Genomic DNA, 22,279 nt, shown 5'->3' on the forward strand with positions numbered 1-22,279 from the left:
AGTGTCGTAACAAAGTAAGGATTTTTCTTTCACCTAACCCAGGTTTCCGGCTAATAGGGAAACTCCCCTAAGTCACCATGCATAGAGACACCAACATCGCTCCTATATTTCTGCTTTACCATTTTCGTCACTATTCCTGCTCAAGATCACATCATGGTCCAGGACAGATGCTAAGGCTTTGACCACTGCGCCAAAATTCCAGGTATCAGAAAGGGTAAAGAACACTTCCCAGTTAATTCCTATCAAGAAACCTTGTGGAAATCCACTAGTATCATTGGCTAGAACTTAGCCGCATGACCATAGCTAGCCACAAGGATGGTAAAGTGCCTGCTAAAACTCAGAGATATGTTATGCATGAAGAAGTGTATTTTTTTCAATGTTTATTTATTTATTTTGAGAGAGAGAATGTGAGCAAGCACACATGCATGTGGGGGAGGGGCAGAGAGAGAGGGAGAGAGAGAATCCCAAGCAGGCTCCACAATCCATGAAGGGCCTGACACCAGGCTTGATCCCACGACCATGAGATCATGATCTGAGCTGAAATCAAGAGGCAAATGCCTACTTGACTTAGCCATCCAAGTGCCCCAAGAGAGAAATGTATTTGATAGTCAATGATTAGTGTCGGCCACAGTCTGTTTTCTCAGATGCTGGCTACGTGACCAGACGTGATCAGTATTTATAAATAGTGAGTGGGGTGGGCCTTTTAAATAATAATAACAATGACTTATTTATCCTATTAAGCACTTGCCACATGCCAGGTATTGTGCTGTCTTTGTGCCTAGTATCTCAAACTCTTAGAATAATTCTTCAAAGGAAGTAGTTAGTGCTCTCGGTGTTTCAAAGATGAGGAAAGGGAGTCTCAGAGAGATTAGAGTCAACTTGTTTAAGGAAATATAGGCAGAAATGAGCTGAGGTAGGGTTTGAATTCAGCTCGTTTGTCTCCAAAGCCTATTGTCTTTTTCATTATACATGGCCCACGCTGAATATTGATGCCCATATTCTTTTGTCCAATAATTCATTAGACTGCTGTAACTGGATGTCATAATTTCCAGTAGCATGTACCTTGGACTATTCGGAACTAGAGTTGTCTAAACTTGGTTGCCATGACGATTACTAATCAATTCAAGTTTGTCATCAAGATAGCTGCAGACCACCACGTACATTGGTAGCACAGGGAGGTAGTTAACTCTGAACAAGCTGTGGGTGCCAATGAGGAACCCACAGGAAGGACTCACACGTCACCCTGGGGCCCTCTACCCGAGGAACTCAGGACCTCAGGTCTGCAAAGCCTCAGGCCCCAAGTACCTGTAGGCGTGCTAAACAAGCCCACCCCCTGGGACACTGCCTTTGCATGGGGTGGCCCTGTTCCAAATCTTGAAATTTTACTTCATGTTTTCGTGAGAAATAAGACAGGCCAGGTGCAAGAGGCCAGGACTGTTAGGCCTGTGGTACATCCTCCACATGGAAGGGAAGTCAGGGGTGAGAAGAGATACTCCTCTTCATTCCCCATCCCTGCTCCTACCCTGCTTCAGTTTGTTGTTGTTGTTGTTGTTGTTTGGTTTTTTGTTGTGCTAGTGGAGAACTCAAGCAGTGTTGTGCCATACCATTATCATACGTACTTTTCATTGAAAGAGCTCTTTTAGAATACGTGCAACCACTCTGTTCTCCGTGGACCTTACACACACATCCAGTAGAGACTAAGCCAGGAGACAAATCTAGTACATGATAGCTGCTGTGCTGTCAGAATTACCCTTTCCCTCCTTCTAACTTGGTCAGCTTCTTCTCTGCACTGTGCTCTTTGTTTCTGGCAACTTCTTCCTTTAGTTGATTTCTCTCCTGGGATACTCCTTACTTTTCCAAGAAATGGCCTTCTGATAGGCTTGCCTCACCAGTTTGTTCAATGTATGCCAACACGTTCAAATCCAGCTGATAACTTTTTTTTTTTTTTAATTTAAACTTTTTTTGCGAGAGAGAGCGCCCAAGCTGGGGGGGGGGCCAGAGAGAGATGGAGAGAGAGAATCTGAAGTAGGTTCCACACTGTCAGCTCAGAGCCCAATGCGGGGCTCGATCCCACGAACTGTGAGATCATGACCTGAGCCAAAATCAAGAGTCAGACGCTTAACCGACTGAGCCATGCAGGTGCCCTGAGAATCTTCTTTATATGCTAACCGGGTTTACAAATTAGGTTTGCATAAACCGAAGACCTTAGGGCTGGCCTGAGCCTATAGGTGCAGTGTTTGGACAACCTGCCACCTTCTTCCCTCCTGTTGCTTCATCTACCCTCTCTGTGTGGATGACTTCCAAGTTCATGTCTCCATCCTTGCACTCTTCCTATCTGCCTGCTGGGTCCCTCCATGTATTGTCCCTCTCAAAGTGAGATTTCAGCCTTTCTAAAACAGAACTCTTACCTGTTCTTCTTGCACTTGGACGCTCCTCTGGGTTTCTCTCTTAGAGACCCATGACTCTAGTTGCTTAGGTCCAAGATACTCTATCTGGAATAGGCTTACCCATAATATTTGTTGTCAAAGTTACCTTCTTTAAAGATCTAATTCAGTTTCCATCCTCCTGTATCTCTTCAGAAAAGATGAATCCCTTTCCCCTATATTCCCATAGTACTTTATAATTCTTTAAGGCATTGGCACAACTCTCTTGTATTAAGTTTTGCATTCTCTGATTTGCTTACAGAAATCAATGAGTACTTATTATATATTAGATATTGTATATGCTTTGGTTTAATCATTATACAACCCATTTTACAGATGGAAAAATTAAAGCTGTTTCCTCATCTGCAAAATAAAGAACTCTAAACTCAAAATGAATCATCTTATTCTTGGAGCTAAGACTATCTTAATATCTTACATACTTACAGTTTCTGGTATAGTAAATATTATCTTAATAAGCGTGTTTTTACTTTGGTATTCTGGCACAGTATCTGATACACACCAAGTATTTGTGTTTTTTGAGCTGAATTGAGATAAAGTGCGATTCAAATTTCATGAAAGCCTTTATAAAATGTCCATTTTGTGCAAGGTGCATTTTGAAGATTATGTTTGGCTTTTATTTTTACCTTGTTTTTACCTTTTCCCCCTTTATTCTGCAGTGATAAAGGGTAAAGGCAAAAGATTTATCATCCTTTCGTTCTCCCCAGACCACTGGCAGGAAGTAAACAGCACTTATCTGCAGTTATCAGCAGTGAACCTGATGTCAATACTTCTCAAGACAAGGTTGCATAAGGCAGTGGAAAGGAAGAGATATTATCATCGACGGTTAAGTATTCATGAGGGAACTTCTGCCTGTTTAAAAATATTTTATAAGCTGTTGGTCAGTTTACAGGTGTGAACTAGTTTCATTACTTTGGGGACCACTGATTGGTATGGCCACCATTACTCTGTGGCTCCATGCTAGTCCTATGAAAGTACAAAAATAAATGGATTTTGGAAATGAAAGTCTACTTTAACAGGATGGTGATAGAGCATAGCAGATAAAGTTTACTAGAACACAATTTTAACAATGTTACTTTTATGAACCCGCTGCTACAGTTAACAGGAGGAACCAGGGGTCTCTCCTAAGAGGGACTAATAGGAAAGGACATTTTAAAAGACAGGATTTGGGATGATTCGAAAGAGGAACCAGGGGGAGTGGGGATCACCTCTGGATTGATTATCATAGTAATCTTTCCTTATAAAGTGAGAGACCAAAGCAGGCCTGGGGAAGTCCTGGTAAGAAAGCTCAACTTAAAAAATAATATTAACAATAATGTCAGTGTTCACGGTAACCAATGGATGGAAACAACCTAAGGGTCCATCAAGGATAAACAAGATGGTGTGTGTGTGTGTGTGTGTGTGTGTGTGTGTGTGTGTGTGTAATGCAATATTATTCAGCCTTAGAAAGGAAGAAAATTCTGATGCATGCTATATAACATGGATGAAATTTGAGGACATTATGCTAAGTGAAATAAGCCAAACACAAAAGGACACATACTGTAGGATTCTACTTATATGAGGTACTTAGTGTAGTCAGATTCAGAGAGGCAGAAAGTAGAATGGTGGCTGCTGAGGGCTGGGGGAGGGGGCTGGGGAGGTTGGGAATGGGGAGTTAGTGTTTAAGGGATATGTAGTTTCAGTTTGGGAAGATGAGTAAGTTTTGGAGATGGATGGCAGTAATGGCTGCATAATGATGTGGTTGTATCTAATGCACTGAACTGCATACTTAAAAATGGTTAACGTGGGAAATTTTATGTTTGGCATATTTTATCCCAAGAAGAAAATAAAAGTAAAAAAAACATGTAAAAAAGAAGTAGTGACCTCTCAGTGAGGGGAGTGTTTGTGTGGCCTTGGCCGTGTTCTGTTAGAAACACTGTCATTGATTCTGTTAGAAACATCATAGTCTGACTACCAGCAGTGTTGAGAAGCTGACTCAGAGCCCTATTCATTTAGAAACTAGAAAGTCAAGATGAATGTGGAATGCTGTGTCTGACAACCTTTTATCTGAATCTCTGCCCCTGGGTTGGAAATTGAGGCAGCTTTTCTGTGTCACTGACTCACATGGCTCAGATTCTTTAAAGTGAGAAGACATGGTCTATTGTCACTAAAATGACTTCACACAGCAAAGCTTATCATAGTCTATGATATCAGAGAACAAGATTTCTTAGCACTATAACCTTGTTGTTAGTTAACAAAAGCAGTTTTTATAGGATCCAAATAGAACTGAGAAAGCAAAGTCTCTGAGCAAAATGGTGTGGAAAAGAGAAATAAATTATTGAGTCCACTATGGGATGAGGCTGCCTTCAGATATTAGGGTTCCATGTTCTTATGTCTGTCCTCCTTATTTACATGGTGTGGATTTGTGATTTTGGAGCGTTTGCTTTTGGGATGCTAATCTTTAAGATCACCAATGTAATGATATTGTACACAAAACCCAATAAGCTATTAAGTCTCCTTACATTATAGTGCCAATCACCTAAAATGGGTCTTTCTTGTTATAAATTGCTACAAAAACTTAAGTTTCAAAAATGTCCACACATAATTTTAACTACACATCGTTTTAAAATTAAGGTCATAAATTTTCAGAATATAAGTTCTTAAATCTAAATAGCATTTTCTAATTTGGAATTTCTAAGAAAACTGAACAGTGTTCCAGGGAACTTTGAAAACACAAGTGTTCTGTGAAAGTTTAAAGAAATAATAATACTTTAGAATGATGATAAAAAGCCCAATTGGTAAAAGTTTCTGTACTTCAACTGATTCTACTTTCTATGAATCAAGGTAAAAACGGGGGGGGGGGGAGGAAGAAATGTAGACTATCTCTTATAAGGTAGGCTACAAATGAATAAAAAGCTACAGCGAAACAATGTGACTCATCAGGCAATGCAGTTATAATATATACACATTGTGCACAATAAAAATCTTTATAAGTATACAATCTGTGCACACAATTTTGTTTCCATATGCCCGAGCAGGTGGGGGGTTGGCTGAACGTGGCATCCAGCACGCTACAGTATCCTTACAGCTCTGATGAGGCAACAAAGTTTCTCTCTCACAAAACCAGCTCACCGGGTACGAATTACTATGCGATGGACCACAAGCTCCGTAATTAGTGTCAATATGGCTTTCAGAAAAAAAAAAAAAAAGATGTAGAGGGTATAATTCCAGGCTGAGATCGATGTTTGCGACAACATTGCACTCTGCACAACGAATTTGCTACTGTATAGCAAAGCTTTAAGGGACTCCTGCAATTTGACACTACAAGGTGGAAAGGTCCTGTTGGTGACCATCTTTGCTCCTGGAAATGATGGAAACTGTAGCTATGCCCAGGGGAGATAACAGATACTTTGATCAAAACCAAAGCAGATTTCAGACCAGGCAGAGCCGTTTTTAGTTCATTTTAATTTGCTGCAGATTCTTTATAAAAGGACAAGATTTAAACTTGGAGGGACTTGTAAGAGTGGAGCAGGACGTCTTCATTAGCACTGATACACCACAGCTGAACTGAAACACGGACCACCTCCCTTCACAAGGAAGTCTTATTGAACACCTAATACATGCTAAGTGATCACTGATACAAGATCTCAAGGATTTCTAAAGGATTTGACAGTGGAATTGGCCTTCTGGCCTAAAAATAGCACACCGCCCTGCTGCATTACGTCAACGAGAAAAATACCCTGCGTGGAGGGGCAGGTAGGTAACAAGGTTGGGGGTGGGAGGGGGAGAGGCAAAAAGAGGAAAGATCTATTTGAGAAAGTATATGCATACATGTATAAATAGATAACCTTATCTCCCTTGACCAAACAAAGTAAGAGACTTCTTTCTCAACCAGGCGGTTCGCAACTAATCCAAACTCAGGAAATAACTCTGTGAAACGAATAAACTTAGTTCTGAAAAACATGCGCGTCCAGTAACATCCGAAAACACGTGGCGGGGGTGGGGAGAGCGGTCGGAACGCCAGGCGAGACTCCAAATACCATCCTCCCATTCGGCAGCTAAGCCGGGCTGCTCACGGCGAGCCGGCGCACTGGATGCTGGGACTTGTGGTTTTCGCTCCTGCGCCTCCCCGCGGGTTTGCGACGTTTAGCGATCATCGCGCCTGCGCCAGCGCCGGCTGAGAGGTTGGGGCCGTGGCGGCTCGTGCCGGGTGATGCTAGGCGGCTCCCTGGGCTGCAGGCTGTTGCGAGGTGTGGGTGGGAGTCGCGGGCAGTTCGGGGCGCGGGGTGTCCGCGAAGGTGGCGCAGCCATGGCGGCAGGGGAGAGCATGGCTCAGCGGATGGTTTGGGTGGACCTGGAGGTGAGTGCGGTCGGCGGGGCGGGGGAGGGGGGTGAGGGGAGGCGAGTGGGGTTCGGCGCGGAGACCGAGTAGCTGAGCCTTTCCGCGGACGGCGGCGGGTCTCTGGGTCTCAGGTGTGGCAGGTGAGCGCCGCCGGGCTGCGGGCTTGCGCGGGGCAGGTCGGCAGGCTGGACTCCTGCGGGTGTTGGGGACCGTGGTGGACTTGTGGGGTGTCTTTTCAAAAGGGAAGAGTCATCCATATGGCTGCATCCCGCTCCCTCCCCCCGCCCCAACCCCCGAACTCCGCTCGGGTGTGACCTCCCTAACGCTTTGGTCCTTCTGGGTTTAGGGTCACCGGGGTGGGGGGTTGGGGCAGCGGCTGTGCCAGCCTCCACACTCCCCTTCCGCAGCCTTATGGGACCCTGGGTTGTTCGAGCTGGACGGGACTCCGGAGATGACTCAGCCTTACCTCTCATTCCATAAAGGAGAAAACTGAGGCCGAGAGAGAGAGTTCGTCCCATTCAAGGTCATGCTGTTAGGGTCTCACTTGGGACTAGAACCTACTTTTGATCCCTTTAGGTTTTCCAAACCCATGCCGAGGACTCCCCCCTCCGCTGAATCTGAGTTTTCTTATATATGAAATGGGGGGGGGGGGGGAGTGGTGGTTAATAACCGTGCTTTCTCCATTAGATTGTGGTCAAGATCAAGTGGTGTAATTAATGTGAAAACTTTGTAAGCTGCAGAGATGTAGCGATGTGAGTTGCCTAACTCTTGACCAAATTGAATGGTGTCAGCCCTCAATTTTGCTGACTTTGCATCTGTCCTACGGTAGAACTGGGGTGCCTCACATAAAGTAGGCCCTTGGTAAATATTTATTGAATAAATGACTCATGTTTAGGGCCTGGCGGGCTTGCCCGGGAAGCATCATTGTCTCTTTTATCCTGGCTATGGGAGATGAATGGACTATGTTTGGGGGGATTCCAGTTAAATAAAATTGGGTGAAATAGAGAGTTGGTTCTGTGTGTGTTACATATTTACTTTTGATTGCAGATGACAGGATTGGACATTGAGAAGGACCAGATTATTGAGATGGCGTGTCTGATAACTGACTCTGATCTCAACATTTTGGCTGAAGTAGGTGATGCCATGTAATACAGTCATACTATTTGGAGTGTATTGGAAATCTAAATCGTTGTTTGCCCATCTCTTTATGTGAAAAATAGGAAACCTGAGGCCCATATATAGGTTAAGTTCCAAAGTAATATGCTAGGTCATGGTAGGGTTGGTTGTAGAACCGAAGTAGTCTCTCACAACCTATTTAGTTTTCAATATTACATGCACCAAATGGCAAAGGGAATTGCTCTTGTTTACTGAGACCCTACTGTGCACCACGCACATTTCTAACTGCTTTACGTGTACGTACTCTCAGTCCTCACAGCGACTGCGATGTAGGAGATTACCCTCATCTTCTAGAGGAGGACGTTTTGGCAGGGATCTTGGGTAATTTGCCCAAGGCCACCTGGCTTGTTATTGGGGGAGCCAGGAGTTTCACCCAGGCATTTGAAGTAAAGAACTTGTAACCAACCAGACAACCAGCTGTTGTCTCATCAGGATTAGTGCCTCATGCCAAACTGTCATCTTTGTATCATCACCTTAATTTTAACTTGAGTCTGTATGTCCGCTCTCGGCCTTCTCCACTGGGGTGTGTGGTTACCTAGATCTATATTCAGATTTTAGAATTTGGTGATGCAGAATCGGCATATTCTCCTATTGATATATTGGGCATGATTCACATGCTGCTTTTAACCGAAACATTAAGCAAAACAATACACCTGTTGCCCTTTGGCCCCTTGTGAAGCATTTGAGAAGTGTGGGAGAGAGCTTCTGATTGGTAGACGGTGAAATCCTGCTCTTGAATTGGTCCTTGGTCTCATACTGTCAGCAGTTTCAGAGGTAGTAAGAAACTCCAGGAACACAGTAGGGATGCTTGTGGAAAAGGCGGTTCTGTTAAAGTCAGTTCCCGGAGGGTGGTAGCGATGTGCTACTGACATTGGATACATTTCATAAATCTCCAGTAAGACCTCTACTTATCTTGGTAGGTAAGAGATGGGAGAAGGCATTTATAGATGAATTACTACTTGAGTGGAGTACCAGGCACACATCCTGGAGTACCTCTTGATACATCAGCTGGAGGAGAATCATGAGACTTTGTGTTTCTCATCATAACAACTAGCTCTTTTTTTTTTTTTTTAAATTTATAAAAATAGAGTTTTGTTTTTTGGGGTTTGGTTTTTTTTTTTTTTTTTTTTTTTTTTGTCACTTGGAATTTACTGCAAATGAATAGTGAAGCGAAGTGTCTTTATTTTGTCAGCCCTCCTTACTCTTGGCTGAAGAAGAGTTTTTCCCTTAGTCTGTTGATATAATGTGAAATACTGACAGTTTAATGGACCAGTTAGTTAATATGTACCCTGGAGGAAATTTGGGTCTGTATTCACACAGCTGCAGATGACCGTGGCATTTGTAAATAGACTCAGTCAGATGAGGATAAGAATGTTAAAAAAAAAAAAATGCTTATGGACTATTGGCACTTAAGTGTCATTTCTGTGGAAAATACGTTTTATTTTTGTATATGAGTCTGAGGAAGAAGTTTTATGCTGGTAGAGGAAAAAACATCCTATCCTGAAAATTTTTCTGTAGGTAGTGCAGGGTTCTGAGCCGGGACCTAGAATAAGTTATAGAGCCTTAGATTAATAGTTTGCTTTTCCCATCAGAGTTTGTTAGAATTGCTTTTTTGTTTGTTTAATGCTTGTTTTTTTTTTTTAAACAATAGGAGGGTTTTGTGTGTGTCTGTGTGTGTGTGTGTGTGTGTGTTGTGTGTATGTGTTTTAATATATGTAATCAGTGAATTTTTTGCTTCTTGGAGATTGCCTTTACCAGTTTTCTTGTTTGGCTGAAAGTCCTTGTTAGTTGTAAGATGTCTAATAGTCAAATTCTAGCTTTTTCTCTCAGAGATTACAAACTATTTTTACCACTTTAATTGTAATAATACCTTGGATTCATAGAGTACTTTTCTTCCAAAAAGCTTCAGAAACTTTGATATCTATAATTTCTTTTATCCTGTTAAGCAGCCCTTTGAGGGAAGGGGGGCGGTTTGTTATCTCCGTTGTACAGAGAAACGACGCCCAAAATGACCTGTTTTAATGCCACAAGTGAGGCTTCTGTTTCTGCTGGGACTGTGTCTGAGACACTCAGAAGTTGAATGTTCTGTTAAATGGAGAGGAGAATTAGAGGGCCACGTGTTTTTTTTTCCCCCAGATGTTACCAGTTACCCTTTTAACTTTTTGATATAAAAATATCATTAAAATTCAACAGTGTAACTTTATCTAAAGTGTATGTCTAGTCAGCTGTTAGTTTTTTGCCCGGTTCTGCTGCTGCCTCCTACTTCCCAAACTCTGTGTACTTTCTTGATACTTTGTATGCATATACAAGTGTGTGTATTTTTATTTATTTGTTTTTATCCAGCGTAAATGAAATCACATGCACATGCTTGCTGTTGCGCAATTTGCTTCTTTCACTTGGCAATATAGACACTTTCCAGATTGAACTCCTAATTAAAGGTTGGCAAGCTTTGCTAAAAAAGACTGAATAGTAAATATTTTAGGCTCAGAGTGCCACATACCTGTCACATGTTTGTTTGTTGTACAACTCTTCGTGATGTAAAAATCATTCTTAGCTCACTGGTTAAAAAAAAAAAAAGAAAAGAAAAGAAAAGAAAAAAGCCAAAGGTCAGGGCTGGGTTTGCTGACCTTTGATAGGCAACTACTGTCTTCTTATTAGGCATTTCACTCATCTGAGGCGTGCGTGTGTGTGTATGTGCGTTTGTGTGTGCGTGCGCACGCGTGTGTGCATTCCTTTTCGCCATCGTACACAGTACTGGCATGAATGAGGACCACTTAACAGAGATAACAAAGGGCCCTCATCTCTTTCTCTGCTAGCTGTGTGTTTAATCCTCACAAAGTGAGGCTAGACTTTACCTCAGACACCAAGGTTGTCCCTGTTGATTCTGGATGACTAATGGCTTTTCCCATCCACAGGGTCCTAACCTGATTATAAAACAGCCAGATGAGTTACTGGACAGCATGTCAGATTGGTGTAAGGAGCATCATGGGAAGGTAACATTACCAAATAACAGGAGTGCTGCTTTGGGGATCAGTAACGAGCGTGTTGCTCCCACATCTGAATCCTATACCATTGTTGGATGGGATTTTAAAAAGGGTTAGAGGAAGATTGCTTGGCAAGCCTGGGAGACCACTTGCTTGTTTACCTGTCATCTTTGGGACCTGTCGAGATCATCTTCTCCTGAATGTTCTCTCTTTTCCTCTCCTGCATTCAGTCTGTCGCGAACGCATTGCGGATTGTCAAGTATTGCTCAAGTCAGTCTTTTGGATAAGGTTAGACGTCAACTCTCAGAAAAGGGGGAATGCTGCTCTCCTGTTCATAGTTGTTTCTTCCCAGAGCTTATATCCTCGGACTCTGAGCACCGTCTTTTCTGACTGTGTGGAAATGCTATTAACAATCAGGAACATAGCCTTTTGGGCCTGGATTCTTTAAGAAAAAAAAAAATCAGTGCAAGGATGGCAGTTTCACTTTGAACTTGAGCTTTACGAATAGTCCATCTGTGGTTATATTTGCCCATTTTAGAAGTGAAGTTTCATTTCTGGATGCCTTTGAAAACTGACTTGATGTGTTTCTGGTGGGGGCTGGGGATTCTCTCTTGCAGTCTGGTCTAACCAAGGCAGTGAAGGAGAGTACAATGACATTGCAACAGGCAGAGTATGAATTTCTGTCCTTTGTACGACAGCAGACTCCTCCGGGGCTCTGTCCGCTTGCAGGTAAAATCCGATCCTATGTATATCTCGTAGATAGTCTTCCATTGTGGTAGTTCAAGAGACCGCAGTTCCAGAAAGATCCACTAAGACCATCATGCCTTCTACTTACCCTGATTTAGAGTATACATCTTAATTTTGTGTTCTGTTTTCCTTGTGTACGTTATAACATGAGTATTGGAAAAATACCCTGAAACCCAGTGTGAGATCGAGGGTACACGGACTTAATAAAATTTTCCCTCCTATTTTTACTATGGGAAATTTCGTATGTGCAGAAAAGTGGGATTTATAATGGTTAACCTTGTGCCATGTATGTTTTGGACATTTGAAAGTAAATTGCAGGCATTCTGAAACCTCATTTCTCAATACTTCATTAAGCATTTCCTTTTTTTTTTTTTAACATGAAATTGATGGTCACATTGGTTTCCATACAACACCCAGTGCTCATCCCAACAGGTGCCCTCCTCAATGCCCATCACCCACTTTCCCCTCCCTCCCATCCCCCATCAACTGTCAGTTTATTTTCAGTTAAGTATTTCCTAAGAATAAGGATGTTTTCTTCAGTAGCCACAATGTCATTATCACATTTAAGGTAATTAAAAATAATTCAGTAACATCATTTGATATCTAGTCCACGTGGAAATGTCTAATTGTTTTTGAACCAGGACTCAGTCAAGACTCATGCACAAGTTTACCTGTTTCTCCCCGCCCACCCTTCCCCCCTCATCCCCCACCCCGTGTGACATTGACTTTTTAAAGAGACCAGGCCAGTTCTAGGTTTTGAAAGCACTGCCATTGTCAGAGGACAGTTAATGATCTGTGGAGATGCGTTTGTATTTGTAGATGTGAATTGATGTGATAGCTTATGCTTTCCTTGAATTTCATTAAAAAGTTCTGACATTAAGTACTAGAGCATATGTTGTATATGTAATCTCCCTCTAGCTAGTGTCGTTGGTGTCTATTTTAAAGTACGTATTTAAAATTTAGTGTTTTTAATATAAATTACTGTATGGAAACATGAATATGGATATGATTTGTTAAAATTGGAATGTGAATAAAGGTTTATTTACTTAATGTGATTCAGTTAAGTTTTTAGTGTTAGTAGTGTGGGTTTCATGACACGGGAGAAAATTTGCACATCTGGTATGATCCGAAAAAGTAACGAATAGATGTGTGTGTTAAGTATGTGGAGTGGTAGATTTATCCTTTTTTTCCGGAGAGAGGCCATTAATAAATTTACCTTGAGCCTGACTAAGTACTCAGAAATCTGCACTTGTAACCTAATCACATGCCCTCAAACCTGATTTAGAGATTTTGAGATGCTTTTAGGTATTGTTTAAATTAAAAAAAAAAATCCTTTCCATTTCAAAAATAGTTAATGAGTTTTTATATCCTGTTGTATATTGCTAGAAATACACAGATGCGGTATGCTTGGTGTCTTTCTAGGAAATTCAGTTCATGCAGATAAGAAGTTTCTTGACAAATACATGCCCCAGTTCATGAAACATCTTCATTATAGAATAATTGATGTGAGCACTGTTAAAGAACTGTGCAGGTAAGGGCTATATTTAGGATCCATTGAATTGCCCCATTTAGCATGTTTTAATTGAGAATTTGTGGAAAGTAATTGAAGAGAACTCTAGAACTTGAGGGTGCCAGGTGGGTGTGCAACATTTTCCCGCGCTCGCTGGGACAGTTCCTTAATTGATTCTGGACTGGTAAGAATTGCGAGGAATGATGCCAGAAATGTTCTGTATAAATTTCGTTAGTTGAGAAAACGTGTTGAGCACCCATCCTGTGCCACGTGTTGGCCTGTGTGCTGGGAACATACAGATGAAAAGCCTTTAAATAGCTTAGAATCTAGTGGGGTAACAGATGTGTAAAGCACACACCCTCCAAATAGACTCTATGATGACTCCTGTCGTGGACATGTGCATAGAGAATATCGAAGGCACAAGGGGGAAGGAGCCCTGAAATGTACCGGATTGAGGAATGGGAAGTCGGGGAAAGCTTTGCATAGGAAATAAGTTTTAAGTTGATATTTAAAGAAGAGTGGACGTTTTCTAGGCATCTAGGTGAGGTGGGAAGATTCTTTAGAATGGGCACAAGTATGAAGAAATAGAGGCACAGGAAGATACGGGCAAAATATAGTTGAGGCCTTACAAACAGTTCACTGATGCTGGAGGGCAAAGCATGATGTTTGGCAAAGGTGGGAGGTGAGGCCATTTGCAAAGGGCTTGTATGCCTTGCTGAGATGGTTAACATTGTAAGGGATGGGTTCCTTTAAAAAAGTTCAAGTAGAGAAATGAGTGATAACAATTAGATCATTCTGACTAGAAGGTGGCAAGAAAAGAGGGAGATCAGAAAGGAGGCTTTTCCCTCATCTTGGAGAGAGGAGAATGAGCAAGGGAAATGGCATTTGGGTGGCAGAGAAGGGTATGGAGATAACATACCTGAGAACATCCCTTGGCACGGTATCGAATGAACGAAGGAGTGGGGGAAGGAAGAGCGGTAAAGCAATTCTAGTGTTTCTGGTTTGGGCAGTTAGGCAGTTGATGGAACTGTTCAAAGATAAAGGGGAAGATAGGAAAAGCCGATTTGGTGGACGGTAGAAGGGAGGCCTTGAGGATAAGCGCGGTTTTATATATGTCGATTAGAAGTGTGATGTCCAGCAGGTGGTTGGCTATCTATGACCAACTGGGGGAGGGCTGAGATGGCGTGAATCTAGGAATCTTACACATTGATGAGCTTGCCTAAAGAGAATATCTAAGGTGAAGCGTGGGTGGAAGAGAGCGTCCCGGGCAAGGAGGCAACTTGATAGTTGACCCAAATGCCTTTTTCCATGTTGATAAATTGCTTGAAGGAGGTAATTATCCAGTATATTTGAGACAGTTTCCTTTGAGAGTTCCGTTTTTGCTGTGTATAGACGCTGGTATCCAGAAGAATATGAATTTGCACCAAAGAAGGCTGCTTCTCACAGGTAAGTTTGGGTCCTTCCAAGAGCTTGGCTGTCTGACAAGCACATAAGTCTCGAACTCCTGACTGCCTACAATAATGTCTGTTCTCTGCTCTTGTTTTCTTGGGGGAAAAATAAAGGTCCACCAGCATAAAGACAACTTTCTTTTGCTAAGATGATCTGGAGCTCTGTTCAGGATTCTGTTATTCCATTCTGAGATATGTAGCATCGTATGTCTTTATTGCAGTTTTAAAACTTTTAGATAGCTTAGTGTGTAGGTATGATGAAACAGTCTATAATCTTTCTAGTAATGAGCAATATTAATATTCCTCCCAGCAAGAGCATGAACTTGTAGCCATTTGAAATTAATTACAACACTTTGTGGACAGTTGTATTAACATAGCCTAACTTTGATACTTTTTAGTTTTTCAGATCCTTTCTTTTATGTCTATAGACTTAGGCCCCGGAACCAAAGAAATTTGAAGATCTTGTTTGTCTAGTGTCCTGTACTTTACTGGCTCTTTAAAAAAGTTTTTTTTTTTGTTGTTGTTGTTTGTTTTTTTTAATTTTGTCATCATTCAGGAGGAACATAAAATTTTGACGGGGGATTTAGCAGGCAGCTTCTAAGGGCAGCACTTGGTTCATTCCTTTATGGAGTCCCCACCATGTGCCACGCCCAGTTTTAGGCAAACAGACCAAATCCCTGCTCTAGAGAGTGTGGCGTTCTAGTGTTTTTTGGGGGGGTAGGGATTAAATGGGCTACAGCACAATAATACAGGTTTAGAATACCTTATCTGAAACAGGGTTTGATGTCTTTCAGATTTCAGATTTTTCAAGCTTTACAAAGGTAATAGTGTATCTGTAGTGGTTACTATTATATAACATGCCTAACAGGGTCAGAGGAAGCATCCCCTGATCAAACACATTGATGTTTCTTCAGTGAAACATAGGGATATTCACACCAAATAGCCTAACTACTGAGTATGAATAGCCTTGTATCAAGATTAATCAGGTTTTGCCACATAGTGAGTCATAAAAGTACTTGGGGTTTTAAGATCTTTTATGGACTTAAGTGTTGTGGATAAGATGTTGTATACCTTGATTTAGTCAGAGGCTTTATTTTTGATGGTTTCAGCTGTCCACTGGATATCCAAGACCTGGGAAGAAAGCAGAACTGTTAGGTTAGCCACAGTAACCGCCGTGAAACTCCTGCTCTAACGTTTGTGCAGTTTATTCTCTAGAAGAGGCCCTTGGCTTATCGTTCAGGGCTTACTGATTGACCTGCACACTGTTCTAATAATCTCGGTTACCCGATTTCTCAGGCTACGACAGACGAGAAACAGCATGTTGGAGGAGAAGAGAGGCTGTTAGATGGAGTCAGGCTGCCACTGGTTATAGCACAAATCTCCAGCAGAGAGAGAAGTAGATCTTTTATGGTTAGGTGCTGTCTGGTGATCGATGTGCATTATGACTGAGTCACGAGTTATGTTTGAGCATGCCAGTATATATTTGGTGTAGGGATGTCATTAAGTATTGCACAGTGTTTCCCAGACTTTGTTCCATGAGCTGTTAATGAGTGTTCCACAAATGTGGCCGATTCAGTTTTAGAAACACTGTGTATGTAGTACAGCCTCCCTTTGGAAATTCGCGGCACACATGGGTACATGAAATGCTTTGCAAAGAAGTTCAGACAAGGAATACTTGACCTAGATTTTCAACTAAACTTACTTGACCCCAGAGTTCTTTTTTCCCCATGGAACCCCCCACCATTTTCTAGGACAGTTTGGGAGACTTTATCATCGGATATATTTTAGAAAAATATTTTTAAGCAAACTGATTTTTTATTAGATGAAGCCCTTAAATTTGCTTTATTGAAATGTTCCTCTTCTTAATGATATCAGATAGTGGCATTTACAGTAATACCTGTTCTTAAGTTCTTTAGTCCATTGCTCATAACCTCCGTGGACATTTCAGTTCAGCGTGATGTGTTTGCTTGTAGGGCACTGGATGACATTAGCGAAAGCATCAAAGAGCTTCAGTTTTACCGCAATAACATCTTCAAGAAGAAAACAGATGAGAAGAAGAGGAAAATTATAGAAAATGGGGAAAATGAGAAGACCGTGAGTTGATGCCAGTTCTCACACTGCCAGCACGTAGTTCTCTGGAAAAGCAGCTGCTGGCGGTTTTGTTTCATTTTGTTTTCTGTTCCTGCCGATTGCTTGGTACAGCGCCTTCTTTCAGTTACCTTGCGTCTCCAGATTATCCAAACAGACAGCACCTGAAATCTTACTTTTCCCCTAACACTCTGTTTTCATTTATGACACAGCAGCTCCTTTGTAAGTACCGGGTCATGTCCATCCCTTGGTACATATCGGCATTTGCTTTTAGACCATTTCTTTTGTTTAAAATAATAATAATAAGAAGAAGAATAATAAAGCTAGTTCTACTGAAATGCAAACCTTTTTGTACCATCTATTCTTTCATAGTTTGATTACTGGAAAATGGTGGCGTTTTCTAAGCGGTATGGCTAATGTTTCAATTCTCGTAATGACATTAGGGATGGATTAACTCTCTTATGTTAAACAGGAAGTGAACTTGTTCTGTCTTGCTTCATACATCAAGACTAGAATAACTGGAGATAGATCCAGAGAAGCAACTTTCATTGTTACAGTTACCAAACTAACAGAGCTCTGCAATAGCTACTTGTAACGGCGTCCGAGAAATTCAAGTCAGTCGTCCCACAGGGATTCTGTAAGTAATAACTAAGGTTTATTGAACAGATACTGTGTGTAAGGCAATCACTGCTAGTTTTGTGGAACGTCGGGTCCCCTAGGTTTCATGGTCAGTAAGTATTTGAGAAAGGATTTCAGTCTGAATATGTTAACTCTGGATTTGCCTATTTTACAGCACGATGCCAAGGTGAATCCTTAGCCAGAGGCTGTATCAGAATCATCTGTCTGTAGAACACAACTCATTCTGACAAACTCCTCTTAAGGCAAGAAATCAGAATTGGGAAAGGCCTACAGATGATTTCTGCCTGACCTAGAGAACCACTGTACTTGAACGACTTTCCATGGCAGACTCAAATTGCATTTCTAAGTCCATTATGGTCATTATGTGAACATAGGTAGCAGCATGATCCTAATGTGTGAAAGTTGCAGGTAAAGAAATCACTAGAATGTAGAACAGAATTATCATAACTTTATTTACCAAGTTGTTTGAGCTTTGCAACAACCTTATGAGTGGTGAAAGCCTTTAGTGTACCTTTTTCCAAATGAGTAAGTTAATTCTCAAATTCATAAGTGCAGTTAAGTGTAAGCTGATGAAAACAAGTCTGCTGACTTTTCTGACCAGTGTTCTTTCTGCGGTCTGGAGTAGCATGGGTTTCAGCCTATGTGCCGACTTCAGTGGTTTGGATGACAGGATTGTATGATAGTTGAAGACAGGGTTCTTGAATCAAACTCTGGCTTCAAACCCGAGCTCTAAGACTTACTGAGTGGCTCTGCCAGGTTCATTTCTCTAAGCCTTAATTTTTTTTATTTATAAAATGAGAATGATGGTACCTAACTCAAAGAATAACGTTAGAATGAAATACTTCTCTTATCGTTCTGGGCTCAGTGCTTGGCGTGCAGGGAGCACGCGTGATAGCTAATGCAGAGTGAAGGTGCTGTGATTGATGAGCTATGGTGGTTGGGGGCATTACTGTAAATCGGTATTCACTCAAATGACCTATGACTGACTATATGCTGCTGAAGATCGTTTCACTACCAGTGTGACCTTGCCTCGTCTTTGGGCTTCCAGCTGAAATTTGGCAAGAGAGTCTTTGTCCTTACTCAGCTCTCAGGAACGTTACAGATTCTAGTGCAAGGATGGGTATGTAAACACTGGGCTTGAGCAACGTTCATAGGCAGCAGGTTAATGGTTTGAGCCCTACTGTTTGGCTTTCTTAAGAATTTTAACTCCTGGTGTTCATTTTAAACCTTCCATCACGTAAGTGACCCTGCTCACCGATTTAATCGTCTGTTCTTTATCTCCATAAAGTCGCAGTGTCTCCTCCTAATGGAGCGAGCACACGTTAAGTTTTAGCAAAATAATTGGCAGCCTGGGAGAGGAGCAGATCTGGTCTGCTGCAGGTCTGTATGAAGGCATGATGGTTCAGTGATTTGTTCATTATTTATTAGTCGGCTTTAAAAAAAAGAAGAAGAAGAAGAAATTTAAATTTGTAGTGCTGGTAACTGATTTCACAGGGGATTCCTGAAGCTATGAAGTAATTTCTGTGAAATGAACTGCCATGCAAATTGGTTTAAATATATCTACAGCCTTAAGAATGATCAGTATGTTTGTTGAGCAGAGTTTGCTGCTCCAGTGCTCCTGAGGGCTTTTCATTTGGTGGTTCTTCGGGCTGTGCTATAATTACCCTGCAAGCTATATTCTTAGGATTATTCAGGTATATATCCCCTGCATTAAACTCCTGAGGTGAATGAATTAGTACAGTGGTGGTAGTCTCCAGTCAGCATTCCTTGAGTGCTCATGGTAATCTTGCCCTTAGAGTGAGTGTATGGGCAGGAAAGACACCTTTTTTTTTTCCAGTGGCTTAGCCATAGGAGATAAGAATGCAGCCTGAGACACCTGTGCTTCCTCATTTACAAAACAGTAGATCTCTTTATCAATAAACCAGTTAACAAATTCGTAGGGGAAATTGATAGTTTCCTTTGGGAGAAGTGGTGTTCTCAGATACGTAAGCCTAAAAGAAAAAAAAATAAAGAATAGCTAGTTGTAATGTTCATGTGCAATTTTGTCGTTCAATAAATTTTGATATATTGATTGCCTTGTGATAGTGCATGAGAGTCTTAGGTACACTCGGGTGTTTACATCTTGAAAAATTAATAAGCAGCAGGGACAGTGGAGAATTGATTTTTAGGATAAGCCATTTGTAGCAGATTGATGGAAGCAAAAGCTGTTAATGTATGTGCTTTGATGAGGCAAAAACTAATGCTGTATACTTTGATATGTGCTGTATGTCTGTTGTGAGTATTGAGTTTTGGTTATGTGAACAAAGCCTTTTAATTTTATGTGGCTCCTGATTTATTCCACAGCCGTGGTGGTAATGTAAATGAAGAGTTTCTCCCTAGTTGAGTATTTTGTACTGAGTAGAGGAATACTTGAAATTTTCTAGGAGGACAAATCTTCAGTCTACTCGACACACACAGAAGAGTTACTGTGTATGGATATTTAGCTTGACAGTGGTTTTTTTCACAATGTATACATACATACAAAAATACAAAGATGTACCCCTTCAATATATCATTACTGTGTGTCAGAGATCTCAATAAAGTTGCTGATAGGTATATGTTTAAAAGGCTACCAAAAAGAAGGGATTTATAAATCTCCATTCCGCCAGAATGCAGACAGACAGAAGAGTTGCTTTCATAACTGACTTGTCACGTTGAGTGCATCTGACCTGAGACTTGACTCGGCCTCCAGGATAATTTAATCCGTTTAGTTTTGCTCATGAGTTGTAATACCACTGGTATTCTATGATACAGAAAACAAGAGTCTGTCATTTAGAAATAAGCCCTTGGAAATGGGAAGGTTGGGGAGTGTGGACCAAAAACACGTTCCTGTGCAAACGAAATCCTGCCACCGGCAGCCTGTGGAATCTTTGGGGACCCACGATAAGTTGCACGATTTGGGCTGCATAACAATATGAATGTGCAGTTGACCCTCGAACAACACGGCGCTTGGGGGCGCCAACCCCTGCCCAGCCAAAATCTGCATATAACTCTTTACTGCCCCACAACTTTACTAATAGAATCTCTAGAGGTCACTTTTTGTTGCAGAACTCATGCAGGGATGTTGAGTGCCACACAACATTCTACGTGGATACTCGCAATGCTGGAGCTCACCACGATAGCCAAGATGGCTGCGGAATTACCACAGTTTTATGGTACAGTTTTATGCAATTATGATTTAATACCTTCATACAACTGTGGATGGTGCTGTGTACAACCTGTAAGTGTGTAGGTGTTGACAATTTTAACTTTTTATAATAGATTTGTATACGTTTTGTGGTAGAAAAGGATGAAAACTACGTATATTTTACGCATTTGGGACATAACTTTTTCTTATTTTTTTTCATGTTTGTAGGCTATGCAGTTCACTTGTGAGTTATTTCAAATTGTCGCAAATCTCCAAAAATTGTCCAACATATTTATTCCAGTATAAGCGGACATGTGTTGTTCAAGAGTCAACTGTACTTAATGTCACTGAACTCTCTACACTTACGGCAAAAATGGTAAATTTTAGGTATATTTTACCACACACACACACACACACACACACACACACACACACACACAAAGATGAGTAACTTGACACAACCCATTTTCAGAATGATCCTGTCTGAGGACGAATGTGTGGATGAAAGCCGGCCTGGAGGAGCTGAGCTTGGGGACGAAGTTGCCCCTTGGGAAGAAGAACTTCTTTCCTGGTTTGGAATGGCGGGAAGTGGACAGTTTAGGGAGCTGCGTTCTCTTAGGTGTGCATCCAGGTGCCATAAGGGATGGCTGTTATAATTTACGGACAAAGGAAATTCGACAAATACTCTTTGGGAGCATCTAGCCCTCTTCCCGCCACGTGAGGTGGCAGAGAGATGCTTCTGCTTCCTGAGTCAGCTGGACGTCCTGTGCATTCACGGAGGCTGCCCTGGCGTCCAGGCCTGTTTTGCTTCGGAGGGAAACCTTTGCCACTTTTCATTCTGCCTCACCAGCTCTCTGCCCTGGGCAATAGGATTCACTGTTAACTTAGAGACTGTATCCAGTAAATACTTTGATTCTCCCTTGGCTGTACTTTGTCTGCCCAGGTCATTCATTTATTTTTCTTACACACTTGTGTACTATTCTAGGGTTTCTAAACCACTTTATTCTACCTTCTACCTTATTCTGTCCTTAGCGTGCTTTGTGAGATAGGTCGATAGGGTAGCCCCATCGTTTTATGTTCGCATTTAACAACTAGCAGAAAGCAATTTCAGAAGAAAAGTAGGACAAATGTTGGAGACATGGTGAAGGGAATTCCTAGCCATCCCTAGAAGGGAATAGGGGCAAAGGGAGCGCCTGTTAGAACTATGTGTTAAATAGAAGCTTCCAGAAATGTCTGGTTGGCATTACATGTTCCAGGGCCTGCTCATACCAGAAAACCTTGTTTTTTTTCCCTCAGACTGTCAGTGTTTGTTTTACACGGTTTTGGTTTTATAAACAGTAAAAATGTTAAGTTATTCTTAACTCTCTCTAGAGATTGCCAACTTTTATTTTGCCAGATGAGGATGTTAAAAATACCACCTTCTATCCATCATTTCATAAAAGAAAAGTCATTTTAAAACCTAACAAAGGTACGTACTTTCAGGATAAGGGATAGGTACTTTAAGTGGAATACATTTAGCTTTGTGAAAAATCCAATTGTGTCCTTGTTTTCATTGCACTTTAGATTGATTAAAAAACACACCATTTTCATCCTTGGCCTGTATCAGTTCCCAGACTGGAGTTTGGGAATCACTGGTGTATTTATGCATGGGACATCTGTCCAAAGCACTCCTGGAAGAGAGAAGAGAGAAAGAAGGTACATTCTATACTACCCAAATAATTCTTTTTTTTTTTTTTTTTTTTTTGACAGCTATTAAGTG

At 41.4% G+C, this 22,279-nt stretch overlaps 1 protein-coding gene across 1 annotated transcript; it reads left to right on the plus strand.

Moving 5' to 3' along the window:
* The first annotated feature begins 6,577 nt into the window (after positions 1-6,577).
* Positions 6,578-17,059, plus strand: REXO2 (RNA exonuclease 2). The gene is made up of 7 exons (XM_040483078.1): positions 6,578-6,780; positions 7,810-7,893; positions 10,854-10,931; positions 11,540-11,651; positions 13,092-13,200; positions 14,572-14,625; positions 16,601-17,059. The coding sequence occupies exons 1-7, from the start codon at positions 6,634-6,636 to the stop codon at positions 16,728-16,730; spliced, it is 714 nt and encodes a 237-aa protein (XP_040339012.1). The 5' UTR covers positions 6,578-6,633; the 3' UTR covers positions 16,731-17,059.
* The last annotated feature ends 5,220 nt before the right edge of the window (positions 17,060-22,279 follow it).

Source organism: Herpailurus yagouaroundi, unplaced genomic scaffold (genome assembly GCF_014898765.1).
Source record: "Herpailurus yagouaroundi ecotype Mexico unplaced genomic scaffold, PumYag 161, whole genome shotgun sequence".
Classification (NCBI taxonomy): domain Eukaryota; kingdom Metazoa; phylum Chordata; class Mammalia; order Carnivora; family Felidae; genus Herpailurus; species Herpailurus yagouaroundi.